Source organism: Oncorhynchus nerka, linkage group LG10 (genome assembly GCF_034236695.1).
Source record: "Oncorhynchus nerka isolate Pitt River linkage group LG10, Oner_Uvic_2.0, whole genome shotgun sequence".
Classification (NCBI taxonomy): domain Eukaryota; kingdom Metazoa; phylum Chordata; class Actinopteri; order Salmoniformes; family Salmonidae; genus Oncorhynchus; species Oncorhynchus nerka.
The window spans coordinates 14,203,747-14,229,456 of NC_088405.1; the positions used below are offsets into that span (position 1 = coordinate 14,203,747).

At 42.6% G+C, this 25,710-nt stretch overlaps 1 protein-coding gene across 4 annotated transcripts in view; it reads right to left on the reverse strand.

Annotated features, from left to right (window-relative positions):
• The window catches only part of adgrb3 (adhesion G protein-coupled receptor B3), a 251,581-nt gene that overhangs the window by 34,742 nt on the left and 191,129 nt on the right, over positions 1–25,710 (reverse strand). For 2 of the 4 annotated variants that reach the window (XM_065023038.1, XM_065023037.1), the window contains exons 21-25: positions 22,630–22,715; positions 5,162–5,260; positions 4,113–4,284; positions 1,300–1,413; positions 688–777 (exon numbers count right to left, since the gene is read on the reverse strand). In XM_065023038.1, the coding sequence (XP_064879110.1) occupies positions 688–777; positions 1,300–1,413; positions 4,113–4,284; positions 5,162–5,260; positions 22,630–22,715 (561 nt within the window). The remainder of the gene's footprint in view (positions 1–687; positions 778–1,299; positions 1,414–4,112; positions 4,285–5,161; positions 5,261–22,629; positions 22,716–25,710) is intronic. The other 2 variants (XM_065023041.1, XM_065023039.1) reach the window with 1 other exon arrangement.

The following is a 25,710-nucleotide window of genomic DNA, read 5'->3' on the forward strand; positions in this document are numbered from 1 at the left end:
AGCGATTGGGAACGAATCACTGTTTGTTCTCTGCAAATGATTCTATTGAACCGGGGGCCCTCCGACAGCCAACACACCATTCTACAACAGTGGAAATTAATTCAATCTGTGTAGGAGGATATTAGAATACAACGTTGGGTAGATCAGACGATAGTTATGATGAGCGAAGGTCGTTGGCAGTTGGCGTTCTGCTGGATCAAGAGATTTGTTACAAAGGTCATTCAAACAACTGGTGCTTTATTACTGTGTGTGTGTGTGTGTGTGTGTGTGTGTGTGTGTGTGTGTGTGTGTGTGTGTGTGTGTGTGCGTGTGCGTGCGTGCATGTATGTGACAATGGAGAGGGGGCTTGGTAAAATGATGAAAATTGACGCTTGATGAAAGTGACAAATGAGTTTAATCAAAATGAATCCAGGAAGTTGGAAAATGGATCGCATTTATTAAAGTGTGTGTGTGTATGCTTGTGCATGTGTGTGATCTGTTACAGGGGCCAGGGCCACGTGCTGGTCTACACTGAGTGTAATTACAGTTGAACTAAAGCAGCTACAGTAAAACGACAGGTAACAATGCCTCATCCAGCCCAACCAGCAGATTTTGAATTTCAGTTTGCTTCCTTAATTGACTGAATTGAAATGGAATGGATCCCAACCCTGCTATGAAGGCTTGTCTTGAGGGTTTGTAATACTATACCCTTTTCACACTGAGCTGAGCCAAGGCGATCCCTGCCGAGCCGTACTGCACTGGCCTGGTTAGGCATCCACCACAGTTGCTGGAAACATACTGGAAAGGACAATGTGAAAAGAATGTCTCCTAGCCAGAGCCAGCACAGTACGGTTCAGTTCAACCCTATAGTGTGAATCAGCTGTTAGAAGCAAATCCTAACCTCCATTTAAGTGGAATTTTCACTTGGTTTGTGTCCTGAATGGCACCCTATTCCCTATTGGCCCTGGTCAAAAATAGTGCACTATATAGGGAATAGGGTGCCATTTCAGACTTAGTCTCATTGACATCAATTCACATTTTACTCGTGATCATGTGGATGTGCTCCTTTGTTTCAAATATAAAAGCAGGTATAGGCTTTGGTTGAGCACAGAGGAGGCTGGTGAGGGGAGGACAGTACATATAATGGATGGAATGAATTAACTGGAATGGTATTGAACACATGGAAACCAGGTGTTTGATGTGTTTGAGACCATTCCATTTATTTCTGTTCCAGCCATTACCCCGAGCCCGTCCTCCCCATTGAAAATGCAAACCAGCCACCACTGGATCGAGGGTTATACAGTACTGGTGTTATCGTACCATAATCTGAGCATGACCGTTGGGGAAAGTTCCAGTGTTGTCAGCGTTGAGGGGGTCCTGACAGTTTCTGGGGTCCTGACAGTTTCTGAGACGACATCTGAAAGCATCTTGGACCTGGGGAAAGCGAAGCACCATAGAAGTAGTATTAGACATTTGAAATTTAGTATAATATGATATATCATGTGTATTTTAGTTTCTGACAGGCTATGGCCATGACACTAGAGAGTAAAAACATCCTCTATTGTTTCTGCTGTAACCTCTTGACCTTGCTCACAGTGATTACAACTACATTCAAAGGGGAGGGGCAGGTTAATAGGAAAGTAATGTATTAGAGCACATGACATAAGTATAATATTATATATCATGTGTAATTTAGTTTCTGAAAACATGCTCAATTGTTTCTGCTGTAACCTCTTGACCTTGCTCACAGTGATTACAACTACATTCAAAGGGGAGGGGCAGGTTAATAGGAAAGTAATGTATTAGAGCACATGACATAAGTATAATATTATATATCATGTATAATTTAGTTTCTGAAAACATGCTCAATTGTTTCTGCTGTAACCTCTTGACCTTGCTCACAGTGATTACAGCTACAGATAACGGGGGGGAGGTTAACAGAAAAGTGATGTACAGTGCCTTGCAAAAGTATTCATCCCCCTTGGTGTTTTTCCTACTTTGTTGCATTACAACCTGTAATTTAAATGGATTTTTATTTGGATTTCATGTAATGGACATACACAAAACAGTGCAAATTGGTGAATTGTTGTTTAAAAAAAAAAAAAAAAATTGTAAAATGTTGCATGCATATGTATTCACCCCCTTTGCTATGAAGCCCCTATATAAGATCTGGTGAAACCAATTACCTTCAGAAGTCACATAATTAGTTAAATAAAGTCCACATGTGTGCAATCTAAGTGTCACATGATCTGTCACATGATCCCTGTTCTGAAGGCCCCAGAGTCTGCGACACCACTAAGCAAGGGGCACCACCAAGCAAGCGGCACCATGAAGACCAAGGAGCTCTCCAAACAGGTCAGGGACAAAGTTGTGGAGAAGTACAGATCAGGGTTGGGTTATAAAAAAATATCCAAAACTTCGAACATCCATTAAATCCGTTATTAAAAAATGGAAAGAATATGGCACCACAACAAACCTGCCAAGAGAGGGCCGCCCACCAAAACTCACAAACCAGGCAAGGAGGGCATTAATCAGAGAGGCAACAAAGAGACCAAAGATAACTCTGAAGGAGCCGCAAAGCTCCACAGCGGAGATTGGATTATCTGTCCATAGGACCACTTTAAGCCATACACTCCACAGAGCTGGGCTTTACGGAAGAGTGGCCAGAAAAAAGCCATTGCTTAAAGAAAAACATAAGCAAACATGTTTGGTGTTCACCAAAAGGCATGTGGGAGACTCCCCAAATATATGGAAGAAGGTATTCTGGTCAGATGAGATTAAAATGTTGCTTTTAAACCATCAAGGAAAACGCTATGTCTGGCACGAACCCAACACCTCTCATCATCCCGAGAAGCCGATCCACACAGTGAAGCATGGTGGTGGCAGGGACTGGGAAAATGGTCAGAATTGAAGGAATGATGGATGGCGCTAAATACAGGGAAATTCTTGAGGGAAACCTGTTTCAGTCTTCCAGAGATTTGAGACTGGGACGGACGGAGGTTCACCTTCCAGCAGGACAATGACCCTAAGCATACTGCTAAAGCAACACTCGAGTGGTTTAAGAGGAAACATTTATATGTCTTGGAATGGCCTAGTCAAAGCCCAGACCTGAATCCAATTGAGAATCTATGGTATGACTTAAAGATTGCTGTACACCAGCGGAACCCATCCAACTTGAAGGAGCTGGAGCAGTTTTGCCTTGAAGAATGGGCAAAAATCCCAGTGGCTAGATGTGTATAGAGACATATCCCAAGAGACTTGCGGATGTAATTGCTGCAAAAGGTGGCTCTACAAAGTATTGACTTTGGGGGGGTGAATAGTTATGCACACTCAAATGTTCTATTTGTTTTGTCTTATTTCTTGTTTGTTTCAGAATAAAAAATATTTTGCATCATCAAAGTGGTAGGCATGTTGTGTAAATAAAACTATACAACCCCCCCAATATCTATTTTAATTCCAGGTTGTAAGGCAACAAAATAGGAAAAATGCCAAAGGGGGTGAATACTTTCGCAAGTCACTGTAAACAAAACATCTGGAATTAATCTGGGCCAGATTACTAATCTCCTAATAATCTCCTAATAAATACTGTAGTTAGGGCCATATGGGAAACATGACGTGTGTGTGTGTGTGTGTGTGTGTGTGTGTGTGTGTGTGTGTGTGGCCACAAGAGATAAGAGGGATTAAACATGTTTAAGGGTCAACAAAACGTTGTGACACAGGGCCATGTTCATTTGGCACCAAGTGTAAAATGGGGTGATTATATCTGAATTGGTCCAATAAGAAACATTCATTTTTATATCATGTTGTAAAGTATTTTTTTGGGGGGGGGGTAATTTTGATATGTGCACTATGAACAGAATCCTACTGAAAGAGTATCCCATTATCCCCAACCCATACATACCTCCCCTTGTCCTTCCCTCACTTCCCCAAGACCTCTTTCTCCATCTCCCTCCTCTCCCCCTCACCTTTCCTCACTTCCCCAATACTTCCCTCTCCCTCTCCCCTCTCCCCTCTCTCCCCTCTCCCTCTCCTTCCCCAATACCTCCCTCTCCCTCCTCTCCCCTCTCCTTCCCTCACTTCCTCAATATACCTCCCTCTCCCTCCTCTCTCCCTCTTCCCTCTCTCTTCCCTACCTCTTTCCTCAGGATACAGTGCACCATGACGATGACAAAGCCCTGCAACGAGTCGAAGACAGAGAAGAGGATCTGAAATAGGATGGAGCGCTTGTCTGTCATGGCCAGCACCGCAGACATCCAGGTCAGAGCCAGCAGAGGCAGAACCACACAGGAACTCCACAGAGAGGCCCTGACAGAGGGAGGGAGAGAGGAGGAAAGGATAGAGGGGGATGGGAGAGAGGGGGCGGGAGAGGGGGGAAGGGAGCGAAGAGAGTGGGCGGGAGAGGGGAAAGGGAAGGAGAGGGTGGGAGAGGGGAAACAGGGGGAGACAGGGGATAGAGGTTAACCTGGCACACATCAGATCACATAAGACATTACTGCCTGGCCAGACTACTACAGTGGTCTTTCTTGTAGATAGAATACATTACTGCCTGGCCAGACTAATGACTCACAAAGCCAGCAGTTCAGTCTACAAATACAGAAGCACCAGAACCATCATCTACTGTGTAAGGACACATACTATCTTACCAGATAGTGTTCTGTTGTCTCTCTGACATGCAAGACATTACTGTCTGACTGCCCAGTACTCTACTACAGGTCTAACATTACTGTCTGACTGCCCAGTACTCCACTACAGGTCTAACATTACTGTCTGACTACCCAGTACTCCACTACAGGTCTAACATTACTGTCTGACTGCCCAGTACTCCACTACAGGTCTAACATTACTGTCTGACTGCCCAGTACTCCACTACAGGTCTAACATTACTGTCTGACTGCCCAGTACTCTACTACAGGTCTAACATTACTGTCTGACTGCCCAGTACTCTACTACAGGTCTAACATTAGCTATCTATGCAAGGACACATTTTCCATCCTGTTTATTCTCTGTAGATCTTCCAAGGTCTTGGTCCACACACACACACACACACACACACACACACACACACACACACACACACACACACACACACACACACACACACACACACACACACACACACACACACAGTTAATCTCATGAATTCCCAGTGCCAGGCATCGATGTACTGTAAGAGAGAACTTACATGGCATTACTGGCTGTAGTTGCAGAGAGAGCAGTGGTGGACACCACACCACATTTGGCACATTTCAGAGTTAACCCTGTATGGGGCTCGTTCATCGGTCTGTGGGACAACAAACAACAAAACAACAGAAAATAGTGTTTAGTGAAGAAGTAGCACTATGACGAGAATAGCATTCCTTCTGTTCTCTCATACAACATGTGGACACTAGTGAAGAAGTAGCACTATGACTAGCATAGCATTCCTTCTGTTCTCTCATACAGTAGTGAAGAAGCAGCACTATGACTAGCATAGCATTCCTTCTGTTCTCTCATACAACATGTGGACACTAGTGATGATAGTAGTGAAGAAGTAGCACTATGACTAGCATAGCATTCCTTCTGTCCTCTCATACAACATGTGGACACTAGTGATGACAGTAGTGAAGAAGCAGCACTATGACTAGCATAGCATTCCTTCTGTTCTCTCATACAACATGTGGACACTAGTGATGACAGTAGTGAAGAAGTAGCACTATGACTAGCATAGCATTCCTTCTGTTCTCTCATACAACATGTGGACACTAGTGATGATAGTAGTGAAGAAGTAGCACTATGACTAGCATAGCATTCCTTCTGTTCTCTCATACAGTAGTGAAGAAGCAGCACTATGACTAGCATAGCATTCCTTCTGTTCTCTCATACAACATGTGGACACTAGTGATGATAGTAATGAAGAAGTAGCACTATGACTAGCATAGCATTCCTTCTGTTCTCTCATACAACATGTGGACACTAGTGATGACAGTAGTGAAGAAGTAGCACTATGACTAGCATAGCATTCCTTCTGTTCTCTCATACAGCAGTGAAGAAGCAGCACTATGACTAGCATAGCATTCCTTCTGTTCTCTCATACAACATGTGGACACTAGTGATGATAGTAGTGAAGAAGCATTACTATGACTATCATAGCATTCCTTCTGTTCTCTCATACAACATGTGGACACTAGTGATGATAGTAGTGAAGAAGCAGCACTATGACTAGCATAGCATTCCTTCTGTTCTCTCATACAACATGTGGACACTAGTGAAGAAGTAGCACTATGACTAGCATAGCATTCCTTCTGTTCTCTCATACAACATGTGGACACTAGTGATGATGGTAGTGAAGAAGCAGCACTATGACTAGCATAGCAATCCTTCTGTTCTCTCATACAACATGTGGACACTAGTGATGACAGTAGTGAAGAAGTAGCACTATGACTAGCATAGCATTCCTTCTGTTCTCTCATACAACATGTGGACACTAGTGATGATAGTAGTGAAGAAGCAGCACTATGACTAGCATAGCATTCCTTCTGTTCTCTCATACAACATGTGGACACTAGTGAAGAAGTAGCACTATGACTAGCATAGCATTCCTTCTGTTCTCTCATACAACATGTGGACACTAGTGATGACAGTAGTGAAGAAGCAGCACTATGACTAGCATAGCATTCCTTCTGTTCTCTCATACAACATGTGGACACTAGTGAAGAAGTAGCACTATGACTAGCATAGCATTCCTTCTGTTCTCTCATACAACATGTGGACACTAGTGATGACAGTAGTGAAGAAGCAGCACTATGACTAGCATAGCATTCCTTCTGTTCTCTCATACAACATGTGGACACTAGTGATGACGGTAGTGAAGAAGCAGCACTATGACTAGCATAGCAATCCTTCTGTTCTCTCATACAACATGTGGACACTAGTGATGACAGTAGTGAAGAAGCAGCACTATGACTAGCATAGCATTCCTTCTGTTCTCTCATACAACATGTGGACACTAGTGATGACAGTAGTGAAGAAGCAGCACTATGACTAGCATAGCATTCCTTCTGTTCTCTCATACAACATGTGGACACTAGTGATGACAGTAGTGAAGAAGTAGCACTATGACTAGCATAGCATTCCTTCTGTTCTCTCATACAACATGTGGACACTAGTGAAGAAGTAGCACTATGACTAGCATAGCATTCCTTCTGTTCTCTCATACAACATGTGGACACTAGTGATGATGGTAGTGAAGAAGTAGCACTATGACTAGCATAGCATTCCTTCTGTTCTCTCATACAACATGTGGACACTAGTGATGATAGTAGTGAAGAAGTAGCACTATGACTAGCATAGCATTCCTTCTGTTCTCTCATACAGTAGTGAAGAAGCAGCACTATGACTAGCATAGCATTCCTTCTGTTCTCTCATACAACATGTGGACACTAGTGATGATAGTAATGAAGAAGTAGCACTATGACTAGCATAGCATTCCTTCTGTTCTCTCATACAACATGTGGACACTAGTGATGACAGTAGTGAAGAAGTAGCACTATGACTAGCATAGCATTCCTTCTGTTCTCTCATACAGTAGTGAAGAAGCAGCACTATGACTAGCATAGCATTCCTTCTGTTCTCTCATACAACATGTGGACACTAGTGATGATAGTAGTGAAGAAGCATTACTATGACTATCATAGCATTCCTTCTGTTCTCTCATACAACATGTGGACACTAGTGATGATAGTAGTGAAGAAGCAGCACTATGACTAGCATAGCATTCCTTCTGTTCTCTCATACAACATGTGGACACTAGTGATGACAGTAGTGAAGAAGCAGCACTATGACTAGCATAGCATTCCTTCTGTTCTCTCATACAACATGTGGACACTAGTGATGATGGTAGTGAAGAAGCAGCACTATGACTAGCATAGCAATCCTTCTGTTCTCTCATACAACATGTGGACACTAGTGATGACAGTAGTGAAGAAGTAGCACTATGACTAGCATAGCATTCCTTCTGTTCTCTCATACAACATGTGGACACTAGTGATGATAGTAGTGAAGAAGCAGCACTATGACTAGCATAGCATTCCTTCTGTTCTCTCATACAACATGTGGACACTAGTGAAGAAGTAGCACTATGACTAGCATAGCATTCCTTCTGTTCTCTCATACAACATGTGGACACTAGTGATGACAGTAGTGAAGAAGCAGCACTATGACTAGCATAGCATTCCTTCTGTTCTCTCATACAACATGTGGACACTAGTGAAGAAGTAGCACTATGACTAGCATAGCATTCCTTCTGTTCTCTCATACAACATGTGGACACTAGTGATGACAGTAGTGAAGAAGCAGCACTATGACTAGCATAGCATTCCTTCTGTTCTCTCATACAACATGTGGACACTAGTGATGACGGTAGTGAAGAAGCAGCACTATGACTAGCATAGCAATCCTTCTGTTCTCTCATACAACATGTGGACACTAGTGATGACAGTAGTGAAGAAGCAGCACTATGACTAGCATAGCATTCCTTCTGTTCTCTCATACAACATGTGGACACTAGTGATGACAGTAGTGAAGAAGCAGCACTATGACTAGCATAGCATTCCTTCTGTTCTCTCATACAACATGTGGACACTAGTGATGACAGTAGTGAAGAAGTAGCACTATGACTAGCATAGCATTCCTTCTGTTCTCTCATACAACATGTGGACACTAGTGAAGAAGTAGCACTATGACTAGCATAGCATTCCTTCTGTTCTCTCATACAACATGTGGACACTAGTGATGATGGTAGTGAAGAAGTAGCACTATGACTAGCATAGCATTCCTTCTGTTCTCTCATACAACATGTGGACACTAGTGATGATAGTAGTGAAGAAGTAGCACTATGACTAGCATAGCATTCCTTCTGTTCTCTCATACAGTAGTGAAGAAGCAGCACTATGACTAGCATAGCATTCCTTCTGTTCTCTCATACAACATGTGGACACTAGTGATGATAGTAATGAAGAAGTAGCACTATGACTAGCATAGCATTCCTTCTGTTCTCTCATACAACATGTGGACACTAGTGATGACAGTAGTGAAGAAGCAGCACTATGACTAGCATAGCATTCCTTCTGTTCTCTCATACAACATGTGGACACTAGTGATGATAGTAGTGAAGAAGCATTACTATGACTATCATAGCATTCCTTCTGTTCTCTCATACAACATGTGGACACTAGTGATGATAGTAGTGAAGAAGCAGCACTATGACTAGCATAGCATTCCTTCTGTTCTCTCATACAACATGTGGACACTAGTGATGACAGTAGTGAAGAAGCAGCACTATGACTAGCATAGCATTCCTTCTGTTCTCTCATACAACATGTGGACACTAGTGATGATGGTAGTGAAGAAGCAGCACTATGACTAGCATAGCATTCCTTCTGTTCTCTCATACAACATGTGGACACTAGTGATGACAGTAGTGAAGAAGTAGCACTATGACTAGCATAGCATTCCTTCTGTTCTCTCATACAACATGTGGACACTAGTGAAGAAGTAGCACTATGACTAGCATAGCATTCCTTCTGTTCTCTCATACAACATGTGGACACTAGTGATGATGGTAGTGAAGAAGTAGCACTATGACTAGCATAGCATTCCTTCTGTTCTCTCATACAACATGTGGACACTAGTGATGATAGTAGTGAAGAAGTAGCACTATGACTAGCATAGCATTCCTTCTGTTCTCTCATACAGTAGTGAAGAAGCAGCACTATGACTAGCATAGCATTCCTTCTGTTCTCTCATACAACATGTGGACACTAGTGATGATAGTAATGAAGAAGTAGCACTATGACTAGCATAGCATTCCTTCTGTTCTCTCATACAACATGTGGACACTAGTGATGACAGTAGTGAAGAAGTAGCACTATGACTAGCATAGCATTCCTTCTGTTCTCTCATACAGTAGTGAAGAAGCAGCACTATGACTAGCATAGCATTCCTTCTGTTCTCTCATACAACATGTGGACACTAGTGATGATAGTAGTGAAGAAGCATTACTATGACTATCATAGCATTCCTTCTGTTCTCTCATACAACATGTGGACACTAGTGATGATAGTAGTGAAGAAGCAGCACTATGACTAGCATAGCATTCCTTCTGTTCTCTCATACAACATGTGGACACTAGTGATGACAGTAGTGAAGAAGCAGCACTATGACTAGCATAGCATTCCTTCTGTTCTCTCATACAACATGTGGACACTAGTGATGATGGTAGTGAAGAAGCAGCACTATGACTAGCATAGCAATCCTTCTGTTCTCTCATACAACATGTGGACACTAGTGATGACAGTAGTGAAGAAGTAGCACTATGACTAGCATAGCATTCCTTCTGTTCTCTCATACAACATGTGGACACTAGTGATGATAGTAGTGAAGAAGCAGCACTATGACTAGCATAGCATTCCTTCTGTTCTCTCATACAACATGTGGACACTAGTGAAGAAGTAGCACTATGACTAGCATAGCATTCCTTCTGTTCTCTCATACAACATGTGGACACTAGTGATGACAGTAGTGAAGAAGCAGCACTATGACTAGCATAGCATTCCTTCTGTTCTCTCATACAACATGTGGACACTAGTGAAGAAGTAGCACTATGACTAGCATAGCATTCCTTCTGTTCTCTCATACAACATGTGGACACTAGTGATGACAGTAGTGAAGAAGCAGCACTATGACTAGCATAGCATTCCTTCTGTTCTCTCATACAACATGTGGACACTAGTGATGACGGTAGTGAAGAAGCAGCACTATGACTAGCATAGCAATCCTTCTGTTCTCTCATACAACATGTGGACACTAGTGATGACAGTAGTGAAGAAGCAGCACTATGACTAGCATAGCATTCCTTCTGTTCTCTCATACAACATGTGGACACTAGTGATGACAGTAGTGAAGAAGCAGCACTATGACTAGCATAGCATTCCTTCTGTTCTCTCATACAACATGTGGACACTAGTGATGACAGTAGTGAAGAAGTAGCACTATGACTAGCATAGCATTCCTTCTGTTCTCTCATACAACATGTGGACACTAGTGAAGAAGTAGCACTATGACTAGCATAGCATTCCTTCTGTTCTCTCATACAACATGTGGACACTAGTGATGATGGTAGTGAAGAAGTAGCACTATGACTAGCATAGCATTCCTTCTGTTCTCTCATACAACATGTGGACACTAGTGATGATAGTAGTGAAGAAGTAGCACTATGACTAGCATAGCATTCCTTCTGTTCTCTCATACAGTAGTGAAGAAGCAGCACTATGACTAGCATAGCATTCCTTCTGTTCTCTCATACAACATGTGGACACTAGTGATGATAGTAATGAAGAAGTAGCACTATGACTAGCATAGCATTCCTTCTGTTCTCTCATACAACATGTGGACACTAGTGATGACAGTAGTGAAGAAGCAGCACTATGACTAGCATAGCATTCCTTCTGTTCTCTCATACAACATGTGGACACTAGTGATGATAGTAGTGAAGAAGCATTACTATGACTATCATAGCATTCCTTCTGTTCTCTCATACAACATGTGGACACTAGTGATGATAGTAGTGAAGAAGCAGCACTATGACTAGCATAGCATTCCTTCTGTTCTCTCATACAACATGTGGACACTAGTGATGACAGTAGTGAAGAAGCAGCACTATGACTAGCATAGCATTCCTTCTGTTCTCTCATACAACATGTGGACACTAGTGATGATGGTAGTGAAGAAGCAGCACTATGACTAGCATAGCAATCCTTCTGTTCTCTCATACAACATGTGGACACTAGTGATGACAGTAGTGAAGAAGTAGCACTATGACTAGCATAGCATTCCTTCTGTTCTCTCATACAACATGTGGACACTAGTGATGATAGTAGTGAAGAAGCAGCACTATGACTAGCATAGCATTCCTTCTGTTCTCTCATACAACATGTGGACACTAGTGAAGAAGTAGCACTATGACTAGCATAGCATTCCTTCTGTTCTCTCATACAACATGTGGACACTAGTGATGACAGTAGTGAAGAAGCAGCACTATGACTAGCATAGCATTCCTTCTGTTCTCTCATACAACATGTGGACACTAGTGAAGAAGTAGCACTATGACTAGCATAGCATTCCTTCTGTTCTCTCATACAACATGTGGACACTAGTGATGACAGTAGTGAAGAAGCAGCACTATGACTAGCATAGCATTCCTTCTGTTCTCTCATACAACATGTGGACACTAGTGATGATGGTAGTGAAGAAGCAGCACTGTGACTAGCATAGCATTCCTTCTGTTCTCTCATACAGTAGTGAAGAAGCAGCACTATGACTAGCATAGCATTCCTTCTGTTCTCTCATACAACATGTGGACACTAGTGATGATGGTAGTGAAGAAGTAGCACTATGACTAGCATAGCATTCCTTCTGTTCTCTCATACAACATGTGGACACTAGTGATGACAGTAGTGAAGAAGCAGCACTATGACTAGCATAGCATTCCTTCTGTTCTCTCATACAGTAGTGAAGAAGCAGCACTATGACTAGCATAGCATTCCTTCTGTTCTCTCATACAACATGTGGACACTAGTGATGACAGTAGTGAAGAAGCAGCACTATGACTAGCATAGCATTCCTTCTGTTCTCTCATACAGTAGTGAAGAAGCAGCACTATGACTAGCATAGCATTCCTTCTGTTCTCTCATACAACATGTGGACACTAGTGATGACAGTAGTGAAGAAGTAGCACTATGACTAGCATAGCATTCCTTCTGTTCTCTCATACAACATGTGGACACTAGTGATGACAGTAGTGAAGAAGCAGCACTATGACTAGCATAGCATTCCTTCTGTTCTCTCATACAACATGTGGACACTAGTGATGATGGTAGTGAAGAAGCAGCACTATGACTAGCATAGCATTCCTTCTGTTCTCTCATACAACATGTGGACACTAGTGATGACAGTAGTGAAGAAGTAGCACTATGACTAGCATAGCATTCCTTCTGTTCTCTCATACAACATGTGGACACTAGTGAAGAAGTAGCACTATGACTAGCATAGCATTCCTTCTGTTCTCTCATACAACATGTGGACACTAGTGATGATGGTAGTGAAGAAGTAGCACTATGACTAGCATAGCATTCCTTCTGTTCTCTCATACAACATGTGGACACTAGTGATGATAGTAGTGAAGAAGTAGCACTATGACTAGCATAGCATTCCTTCTGTTCTCTCATACAGTAGTGAAGAAGCAGCACTATGACTAGCATAGCATTCCTTCTGTTCTCTCATACAACATGTGGACACTAGTGATGATAGTAATGAAGAAGTAGCACTATGACTAGCATAGCATTCCTTCTGTTCTCTCATACAACATGTGGACACTAGTGATGACAGTAGTGAAGAAGTAGCACTATGACTAGCATAGCATTCCTTCTGTTCTCTCATACAGTAGTGAAGAAGCAGCACTATGACTAGCATAGCATTCCTTCTGTTCTCTCATACAACATGTGGACACTAGTGATGATAGTAGTGAAGAAGCATTACTATGACTATCATAGCATTCCTTCTGTTCTCTCATACAACATGTGGACACTAGTGATGATAGTAGTGAAGAAGCAGCACTATGACTAGCATAGCATTCCTTCTGTTCTCTCATACAACATGTGGACACTAGTGATGACAGTAGTGAAGAAGCAGCACTATGACTAGCATAGCATTCCTTCTGTTCTCTCATACAACATGTGGACACTAGTGATGATGGTAGTGAAGAAGCAGCACTATGACTAGCATAGCAATCCTTCTGTTCTCTCATACAACATGTGGACACTAGTGATGACAGTAGTGAAGAAGTAGCACTATGACTAGCATAGCATTCCTTCTGTTCTCTCATACAACATGTGGACACTAGTGATGATAGTAGTGAAGAAGCAGCACTATGACTAGCATAGCATTCCTTCTGTTCTCTCATACAACATGTGGACACTAGTGAAGAAGTAGCACTATGACTAGCATAGCATTCCTTCTGTTCTCTCATACAACATGTGGACACTAGTGATGACAGTAGTGAAGAAGCAGCACTATGACTAGCATAGCATTCCTTCTGTTCTCTCATACAACATGTGGACACTAGTGAAGAAGTAGCACTATGACTAGCATAGCATTCCTTCTGTTCTCTCATACAACATGTGGACACTAGTGATGACAGTAGTGAAGAAGCAGCACTATGACTAGCATAGCATTCCTTCTGTTCTCTCATACAACATGTGGACACTAGTGATGACGGTAGTGAAGAAGCAGCACTATGACTAGCATAGCAATCCTTCTGTTCTCTCATACAACATGTGGACACTAGTGATGACAGTAGTGAAGAAGCAGCACTATGACTAGCATAGCATTCCTTCTGTTCTCTCATACAACATGTGGACACTAGTGATGACAGTAGTGAAGAAGCAGCACTATGACTAGCATAGCATTCCTTCTGTTCTCTCATACAACATGTGGACACTAGTGATGACAGTAGTGAAGAAGTAGCACTATGACTAGCATAGCATTCCTTCTGTTCTCTCATACAACATGTGGACACTAGTGAAGAAGTAGCACTATGACTAGCATAGCATTCCTTCTGTTCTCTCATACAACATGTGGACACTAGTGATGATGGTAGTGAAGAAGTAGCACTATGACTAGCATAGCATTCCTTCTGTTCTCTCATACAACATGTGGACACTAGTGATGATAGTAGTGAAGAAGTAGCACTATGACTAGCATAGCATTCCTTCTGTTCTCTCATACAGTAGTGAAGAAGCAGCACTATGACTAGCATAGCATTCCTTCTGTTCTCTCATACAACATGTGGACACTAGTGATGATAGTAATGAAGAAGTAGCACTATGACTAGCATAGCATTCCTTCTGTTCTCTCATACAACATGTGGACACTAGTGATGACAGTAGTGAAGAAGCAGCACTATGACTAGCATAGCATTCCTTCTGTTCTCTCATACAACATGTGGACACTAGTGATGATAGTAGTGAAGAAGCATTACTATGACTATCATAGCATTCCTTCTGTTCTCTCATACAACATGTGGACACTAGTGATGATAGTAGTGAAGAAGCAGCACTATGACTAGCATAGCATTCCTTCTGTTCTCTCATACAACATGTGGACACTAGTGATGACAGTAGTGAAGAAGCAGCACTATGACTAGCATAGCATTCCTTCTGTTCTCTCATACAACATGTGGACACTAGTGATGATAGTAGTGAAGAAGCAGCACTATGACTAGCATAGCAATCCTTCTGTTCTCTCATACAACATGTGGACACTAGTGATGACAGTAGTGAAGAAGTAGCACTATGACTAGCATAGCATTCCTTCTGTTCTCTCATACAACATGTGGACACTAGTGATGATAGTAGTGAAGAAGCAGCACTATGACTAGCATAGCATTCCTTCTGTTCTCTCATACAACATGTGGACACTAGTGAAGAAGTAGCACTATGACTAGCATAGCATTCCTTCTGTTCTCTCATACAACATGTGGACACTAGTGATGACAGTAGTGAAGAAGCAGCACTATGACTAGCATAGCATTCCTTCTGTTCTCTCATACAACATGTGGACACTAGTGAAGAAGTAGCACTATGACTAGCATAGCATTCCTTCTGTTCTCTCATACAACATGTGGACACTAGTGATGACAGTAGTGAAGAAGCAGCACTATGACTAGCATAGCATTCCTTCTGTTCTCTCATACAACATGTGGACACTAGTGATGATGGTAGTGAAGAAGCAGCACTGTGACTAGCATAGCATTCCTTCTGTTCTCTCATACAGTAGTGAAGAAGCAGCACTATGACTAGCATAGCATTCCTTCTGTTCTCTCATACAACATGTGGACACTAGTGATGATGGTAGTGAAGAAGTAGCACTATGACTAGCATAGCATTCCTTCTGTTCTCTCATACAACATGTGGACACTAGTGATGACAGTAGTGAAGAAGCAGCACTATGACTAGCATAGCATTCCTTCTGTTCTTCTGTTGAAGAAGCTATGACTAGCATAGCATTCCTTCTGTTCTCTCATACAACATGTGGACACTAGTGATGACAGTAGTGAAGAAGCAGCACTATGACTAGCATAGCATTCCTTCTGTTCTCTCATACAACATGTAGTGAAGAAAGAAGTAGCACTATGACTAGCATAGCATTCCTTCTGTTCTCTCATACAACATGTGGACACTAGTGAAGAAGCAGCACTACTATGACTAGCATAGCATTCCTTCTGTTCTCTCATACAACATGTGGACACTAGTGATGACAGTAGTGAAGAAGCAGCACTATGACTAGCATAGCATTCCTTCTGTTCTCTCATACAACATGTGGACACTAGTGATGATGGTAGTGAAGAAGCAGCACTATGACTAGCATAGCATTCCTTCTGTTCTCTCATACAACATGTGGACACTAGTGATGATGGTAGTGAAGAAGTAGCACTATGACTAGCATAGCATTCCTTCTGTTCTCTCATACAGTAGTGAAGAAGCAGCACTATGACTAGCATAGCATTCCTTCTGTTCTCTCATACAACATGTGGACACTAGTGATGATGGTAGTGAAGAAGCAGCACTATGACTAGCATAGCATTCCTTCTGTTCTCTCATACAACATGTGGACACTAGTGATGATGGTAGTGAAGAAGCAGCACTATGACTAGCATAGCATTCCTTCTGTTCTCTCATACAACATGTGGACACTAGTGATGATGGTAGTGAAGAAACAGCACTATGACTAGCATAGCATTCCTTCTGTTCTCTCATACAACATGTGGACACTAGTGATGACAGTAGTGAAGAAGCAGCACTACACCATCCCAACGTTCTCTATCATATTAGCAGAATCTAGGGCCAATTTGTCCGTGTTTTTAACCCTTGTGTGGTGTTCATGCTATTCATCCAATGTTCACGGGTCTGATGGACACACAACATTTTGGGGTTATAAAACAATACAGCCATAACAATTTATGTAAAAATACTTAATAATTCATACTTAGATGTTGACTTATATCAATTACAAGCAATATAGACAGCATACGTGGTTCATATTTCTCATTTATCTATACAAGCGCTATTCGTTTTTTGTTGTTGTTGTAAAATGTGATTTTTATAAACAAAAATATATTATAATCAAGACATGGGTGGAATAAATCATGTTTATCTTGAACAAATATAAATGAAACAATGTTTTCATCACAATTGATGTTTATTGCTTTGAACTGAATACATTGGAAGGACAAATATTCCTACAGTATTTTATGGAAATGATAAATGAGCCCCATTGAACACAAATTAAGGCCGGTCTACACACCACATGAGGGACAGAGTTTTACTGTGTGTGTGTTGCAAATTTATTTCTTGCACTTGATGCATGTGTACTGTGTCTTCCTGTCCTTCTTGTCCACACACATCACAGTGCTTCTTCTTGTTGCTACCGGCTGCAATCTAGAATGATGAAAACACTAAGTTCAGGAATTTTACTAACATCTCACTCACATATATAGTTACAGCAGGCCAATGTAGGAGAGTCAGACACACATATGCAACAACATCACTCACACTTACTTCCCGTACTGGAGTTGTTGGTTCTGTGGGTCGGGCAGATGGGGCACCAGCATCCTCTTCCTGAATCCTCCTCATGATGGCTGCAGAAGCTGGGGTCCTTGGGATATGTTGTCTCCTCTGGATTTGGGGTCTTACCAATGCCTTGCCCAGCTCCTCGAGAAAGAGCCGTCTCCTCTGGAGCTTCCCTCTGTTCCAGTCTGGGTTCAACGCCATCCAGTTGACAAACGTGTTGTACGTCCAAGATGTTAAAAGAATATCACAAGTGGCCAGCAGAGGGTTCTTCTTCTGCAGCTGTAGCCAGTCACCAGCTTGTCTTGTCCACCCCTCCTTCTGCAGCTGTAGTCAGTCACCAGCTTGTCTTGTCCACCCCTCCTTCTGCAGCTGTAGCCAGTCACCAGCTTGTCTTGTCCACCCCTCCTTCTGTAGCATTGTAATCCATTATCATTTCTGGTTTATGATGTTCCTGGTCATAGATTCTCCCATCCCTATGCAGCGTACTCAAGAGTACCACATTTGTGCCTTTCTTTGGCACGTAAGACACTAGGGACGTGTCGGCCGTGAACACAAACTAAGAGGGATTGATAGGCCTCTTCCGTGCATTCAGCAGCTGAGGTGGAAGCTCTGTTCCTACCATCGGCAGCTTCCTCTTGAGGAGCTCCTGTCCCAGCTTGTGCAAAGTAAAAAAGTTATTGCATGTGATGTTGTGGCCACGGAGTCACTGTGTCACGTCCAGGACAACCCGCATCCCTTGGTTCTTCTCAGGGGCTCCTCCAGGACAACCCGCATCCCTTGGTTCTTCTCGGGGGCTCCTCCAGGACAACCCGCATCCCTTGGTTCTTCTCATTGGCTCCTCCAGGACAAGCCACATCCCTTGGTTCTTCTCAGGGGCTCCTCCAGGCCACCCTGCATCCCTTGGTTCTTCTCAGGGGCTCCTCCAGGACAACCCGCATCCCTTGGTTCTTCTCAGGGGCTCCTCCAGGACAAGCCACATCCCTTGGTTCTTCTCATTGGCTCCTCCAGGACAACCCGCATCCCTTGGTTCTTCTCATTGGCTCCTCCAGGACAAGCCGCATCCCTTGGTTCTTCTCATTGGCTCCTCCAGGACAACCCGCATCCCTTTGTTTTTCTCAGGGGCTCCTCCAGGACAACCCGCATCCCTTGGTTCTTCTCAGGGGCTCCTCCAGGACAACCTGCATCCCTTGGTTCTTCTCAGGGGCTCCTCCAGGACAACCCGCATCCCTTGGTTCTTCTCAGGGGCTCCTCCAGGACAACCCGCATCCCTTGGTTCTTCTCAGGGGCTCCTCCATTTGACTTCACCATATATACTCGCAAGTTCCACACATATGATGAAGCAGCATCACAGGCAGCCCAGATCTTGATTCTATATTTTGCAGGTTTAGACGGTATGTACTGCCTGAAGGGGCAGCGGCCCCTAAATGGCATAAGCTGCTCATCAAGAGTAACGTTGGGCCCGGGGTTGTAAAACAGGGGAAGGCGGTCCACCCACTAGTCACACACTGACCTGATTGCAGCTAGCTTGTCTCTCTGCCGCCGAGCTGGTCTGGTGTCTCGGTTATTGAAATGGATAATCCTGTAAATAATGTGGAAGTTTTACATTGTTGCACAGAAAAGTTCTCAGGGATTCTGTGGATTCTCCATTGGATCTGAAAACACCAGCAAGGATAAGAACCTCCCCCCTAATTAAAAATAAATAAATAAACACACCTTCCCTCCAAATTAGTACAGTCCAGAATGATTTTCTGGATGGTGTCTGGGATGAACAGTTCAAAAGGAGACTATGTCCTGCACATGAGAAACCTCCATCCGCGTCGGCCCTGGTTGTATCTTTATCACATTGGCAACCATGAGGGACGGCCCTGGTTGTATCTTTATCACATTGGCAACCATGAGGGACGGCCCTGGTTGTATCTTTATCACATTGGCAGCCATGAGGGGTGGCCCTAGTTACATCTTTATCACATTGGCAGGCATGAGGGACGGCCCTGGTTGTATCTTTATCACATTGGCAACCATGAGGGACGGCCCTGGTTGTATCTTTATCACATTGGCAACCATGAGGGACGGCCCTAGTTGTATCTTTATCACATTGGCAGTCATGAGGGATGGTCCTGGTTGTATCTTTATCACATTGATAGCCATGAGGGGTGGCCCTAGTTACATCTTTATCACATTGGCAGTCATGAGGGGTGGTCCTGGTTGTATCTTTATCACATTGGCAGTCATGAGGGGTGGTCCTGGTCTATCTTTATCACATTGGCAACCATGAGGGACGGCCCTAGTTACATCTTTATCACATTGGCAGTCATGAGGGATGGTCCTGATTGTATCTTTATCACATTGATAGCCATGAGGGGTGGCCCTAGTTACATCTTTATCACATTGGCAGCCATGAGGGATGGTCCTGGTTGTATCTTTAGCACATTGGCAGCCATGAGGGATGGTCCTGGTTGTATCTTTATCACATTGGCAGCCATGAGGGATGGTCCTGGGTGTATCTTTATCACATTGGAAGCCATGAGGGATGGTCCTGGTTGTATCTTTATCACATTGGCAGCCATGAGGGGTGGTCCATTCCTTGGACAAGAAGACCATTCAATTTCAATTTTTTTTGACATCCATATTTCTCCTCCTGTAGGTTGCTGACGGATTGGTCCTGGGTATGGTTGGCTGCTGATGGGCTGGTCCTGGGGCTGGTTGGTTGCTGAAGGGCTGGTCCTGGGGCTGGTTGCTGATGGGCTGGTCCTGTGGCTGGTTGCTGACAGGCTGGTCCTGGTTGTTGACGGGCTGGTCCTGGGGCTGGTTGCTGATGGGCTGGTCCTGGGGCTGGTTGCTGACGGGCTGGTCCTGGGGCTGATTGCTGACGGGCTGGTCCTGGGGCTGGTTGCTGACAGGTTGGTCCTGGGGCTGGTTGCTGATGGGCTGGTCCAGGGGCTGGTTGCTGACGGGCTGGTCCTGGGGCTGGTTGCTGATGGGCTTGGTCCTGGGGCTGATTGCTGACGGGCTGGTCCTGGGGCTGGTTGCTGACGGGCTGGTCCTGGGGCTGGATGCTGACGGGCTGATCCTGGGGCTGGTTGCTGACGGGCTGGTCCTGGGACTGGTTGCTGACAGGCTGGTCCTGGTTGCTGACGGGCTGGTCCTGGGGCTGGAGGCTGATGGGCTGGTCCTAGGGCTGGTTGCTGACGGGCTGGTCCTGGGGCTGGTTGCTGACAGGTTGGTGCTGGGGCTGGTTGCTGATGGGCTGGTCCCAGGGCTGGTTGCTGATGGGCTGGTCCTGGGGCTGATTGCTGACGGGCTGGTCCTGGTTGCTGATGGGCTGGTCCTGGTTGCTGATGGGCTGGTCCTGGGGCTGATTGCTGACGGGCTGGTCCTGGGGCTGGTTGCTGACGGGCTGGTCCTGGGGCTGAAGATGCTTCATCTTCCAAAGTGGAAAACACTCTTTCCACACCAGCTTCTCTCGCTGCAAAAATTATTTTGAAGTCTCTCTGAGCAGAGATGATTTTTGCCTTACTGATTCATTGTGGTAAGGAGCCACACATGCAAAGCTATTTCTCTGTTGTGTTCCTCACCCAATTTGCACCTGGCTGGGGGAGAGTTTGGAAAAATGTTTTTTTTTTTTTTTTACAATGTATTGAAATAATATATTGTAATAATATATTGTAATAATATATTGTAATAATATATTGTAATAATATATTGTAATAATATATTGTAATAATATATTGTAATAACATCGTGCAGGTTCCCGCAAGACTTGCCAAGTGAAAGGTTAAATAAAAAAATACAATAAATAAAACATGTATTGTGTAGTTTCACAGTGTGCACTCAATAAAAACATGTTCTTCACAGAAAATGAGCCAAGGCCAAAGAGTCCAGATTGAAAAAATAATAAATTGCATTTTTCATTTAGTAAACACTGAAAATGTGTCCCACAGACCTCAACACCACACAAGGGTTAAGAAAAAACAGGAGCACCCACAACTTTTCATGTTAGCGTGGGTGTTGTAGAGGGCTTTGGGATTAACACGCATCAAGATGAAGACAGAAAATGACGTTAGTGAAAAAAACATCACTTGGAATGGCATCCCAACTTTCTGTATCACACTAGTAGTAGTCAGGCAGGGCCAAAGTGTTCTAAAAACACATGACAAGATGACCTAAGGCTGGTTTACAGTAGATCTCAGGACTGTCTGTGGACAGTTGTCACATTCTAGTGGTCTACAGACATGTTGTTAGACCGAGTATAAACCTGTCTTTATGTGGGGCTGTTTAAGAGGGATGCTGGTGTACCAACCAACGAGAAGACGACAGAAAATAACTCATTCCAGCTCTGTATCTTGTTAGTAGTAGTCAGGGCCAATCTGGGGACCTGTGGGTGGTGGGCGTTTTAAACTATTTTCATTATGGACTGATTCTGCCACGTCTCTCCCCTACTCTCCTCACACACACACACACACACACACACACACACACACACACACACACACACACACACACACACACACACACACACACACACACACACACACACACACACACACACACACACACACACACGTCGTCTCCCCCAGAGAGATGTGACCTCTTTATGTTGATACCTCTAATGTTCTCCCATCAGACAGAGTAAAGAACGAGGCCTAATCTCCATATGGAAAATGAAGAGATTCAGAGGGTCTGTGTGAATGTGTGGTGAGGGGGAGTCAGACTACGATGTATACTAAAGGACTGGAGAAGTAGACCACTGCAGATCTTAGGACTATACAGTCAACACTCCGGCCAACATGGAGTGTTTCAATGTCCATATAAGGAAGTATAACTAAATAAGGAAGAATAACTAGTTGCTGTCTGTCTTTGCTGTGTATCACAATGTATTTTATAAGTAGGTGCTCTCTTACCCAGCTGCTTCAGACATACTACAGGTCATAGAAATAGAATAGAATAGAATAGAGATTCTATATCTTTGCTGTAGGTGGTTTCTTACCCAGCTCGATGCTTCGGCTTCTTCTCCAGAATCCCGTCTCTGGAGACCAGCTTGTTGAACACCAGGATACCAATCACCATGTTGACCTGTTCATAGAGAAGGAATACCTTCACATATATATTCATATACCTGAGGGAAACCTGAATATATCTAGTCATAAACCTGAAGGAAACCTGAATATATTTAGTCATATACCTGAGGGAAACCTGAATATATTTAGTCATAAACCTGAGGGAAACCTGAATATATCTAGTCATAAACCTGAAGGAAACCTGAATATATCTAGTCATATACCTGAGGGAAACCTGAATATATTTAGTCATAAACCTGAAGGAAACCTGAATATATCTAGTCATATACCTGAGGGAAACCTGAATATATTTAGTCATAAACCTGAAGGAAACCTGAATATATTTAGTCATAAACCTGAAGGAAACCTGAATATATCTAGTCATATACCTGAGGGAAACCTGAATATATTTAGTCATAAACCTGAAGGAAACCTGAATATATACTGTATAGTCATGTACCCGAGGGAAACCTGAATATATTTAGTCATATACCTGAGGGAATCTTGAATATATTTAGTCATATACCTGAGGGAAACCTGACTATATTTAGTCATATACCTGAGGGAAACGTGAATATATTTAGTCATATGGGGCTACCGGTTCAAAGCACTGGGCCACTAACTGAAAGGTTGCCGGTTTGAATCCCTGAGACGAATGAAAACATATAACTAGTTACACTCCCTGATATTCAACTGTTTACAGAGAAAAGCAGTGTAACTGGTGGGAATCAGCCTGGCTCTCCCACTCACCAACACAACTCCATTACACTAAGAGGACACTGTCAAGGTCTGAAGGGAGACATTTACATTTTCAGAGGGCAGGATTGGGGTCACTTCCATTTCAATAAAGGAAGTAAACAGAAATGTGGATTCCAACTCCAATCCTCCTAATGGAATGGACCCCAGTCCTGGACTAAGGTGAGGGAACAATGTCACATCTAAAGACACTTGTGTACTTTAGGAAAGTTAGCTGCATTAGTATGTCAATAAGATGTCATTATCCTTGTGAAATACAGAAGGTGATTGACATTATTAGTGTACCGTACACATTCTGTCTCTCTCTATTCTGATCTCTCTCCTCTATTCTGATCTCTCTCCTCTATTATGATCTCTCTCCTCTATTATGATCTCTCTCTCCTCTATTATGATCTCTCTCCTCTATTATGATCTCTATCCTCTATTATGATCTCTATCCTCTATTCTGATCTCTATCCTCTATTATGATCTCTATCCTCTATTCTGATCTCTATCCTCTATTCTGATCTCTATCCTCTATTCTGATCTCTATCCTCTATTCTGATCTCTATCCTCTATTCTGATCTCTCTCCTCTATTATGATCATTCTCTATTATGATCGTTTTCTAGTATGATCTCTCTCCTCTATTCTGATCTCTCTCCTCTATTCTGATCTCTCTCCTCTATTATGATCTCTATCCTCTATTCTGATCTCTCTCCTCTATTATGATCATTCTCTATTATGATCGTTTTCTAGTATGATCTCTCTCCTCTATTATGATCTCTCTTCTATTATGATCTCTCTTCTATTATGATCTCTCTCCTCTATTCTGATCTCTCTCTCTATATTATGGTCTCTCTCCTCTATTATGATCTCTCTATATTATGGTCTCTCTCCTCTATTATGATCTCTCTATAGTATGGTCTCTCTCCTCTATTATGATCTCTCTCTATATTATGATCTCTCTCCTCTATTTTGATCTCTCTCCTCTATTCTTCCTCTCCTCTGTTGTAAAGTGACATCTAGGGCTGTATGACTTACTCATGGCACTGACATTACATGTACTAACTCGCAAGACCTGACCTCTATGTTCCCCTCAATCCAACACCAGAGCCTTCAGGGAGGCTTTGTCTGTCTGACAGCAGCTGCTGTTATTTTACAAAGCAAAAGCACCTCCTTAGACAAACAGTAACTCAAACACTAACACCAGATTTGCAATAATTGCCCCTTGTGGGATAAATCAAGTATTTTGAATGTAATTTAATCAGTGCTTACTGCTTTGATGAAAAATGTCAAGATTTTGGAAGGAGGCTACACTCTTAGCAAAAAAGCTAGTCCCATATGATCATTTTTCCTTTTTGGTTCCAGGTAGAACCCTTTTGAGTTCAATGTAGAACCTTCTGCAGAAAGGTTTTTTCAATGGAATCCAAAAGGGTTCTTCAAAGGGTTCTCCTATGGGCACAGCCCCCAAAACCTTTTAGGGTCTAGATAGCACCTTTTTTTCTAAGAGTGTAGACAGTGATTGTAGTAAATACTAAGAATTGAACTTTCTTTCAGCAAACACTTCCAGTTTTACAAAATGTACATTTACAACAATAACCAACAAGGCAACGAATGAGTCTATGTTTTATATGTGATAGTATGTACTGTATGTACTGTATGCTCATCCTGCCTGTAAACCAATATTACAGTATGTATGGGATAATTAAGACACCTTCAACCTTGAATAGTACTTAACCTAAACATACAATGATACTGCAAGCCTTCTCCCTTTTAATGAGCAGATAGGCACTGTAATACTATAAAACATACTTGAATCAGCAGTACTGTAATACTATAATACATACTTTAATCAGCAGTACTGTAATACTATAATACATACTTTAATCAGCAGTACTGTAATACTATAATACATACTTTAATCTACAGTACTGTAATAATAATACAGCAGTACTGTAATACTATAATACATACAATCTACAGTACTGTAATCTATAATACATACTTTAATACAGTACTGTAATACTATAATAAATCACAGTACTGTAATACTATAATACATACACAGTACTGTAATCATAATACATACTTTAATAATAATATAAAACACTTTAATCTACAGTACTGTAATACTATAATACATACAATCAGCAGTACTGTAATACTATACTGTAATACATAATACATAATCACAGTACTGTAATAAATACTATAATACATACTTTAATCAGCAGTACTGTAATACTATAATACATACTTTAATCAGCAGTACTGT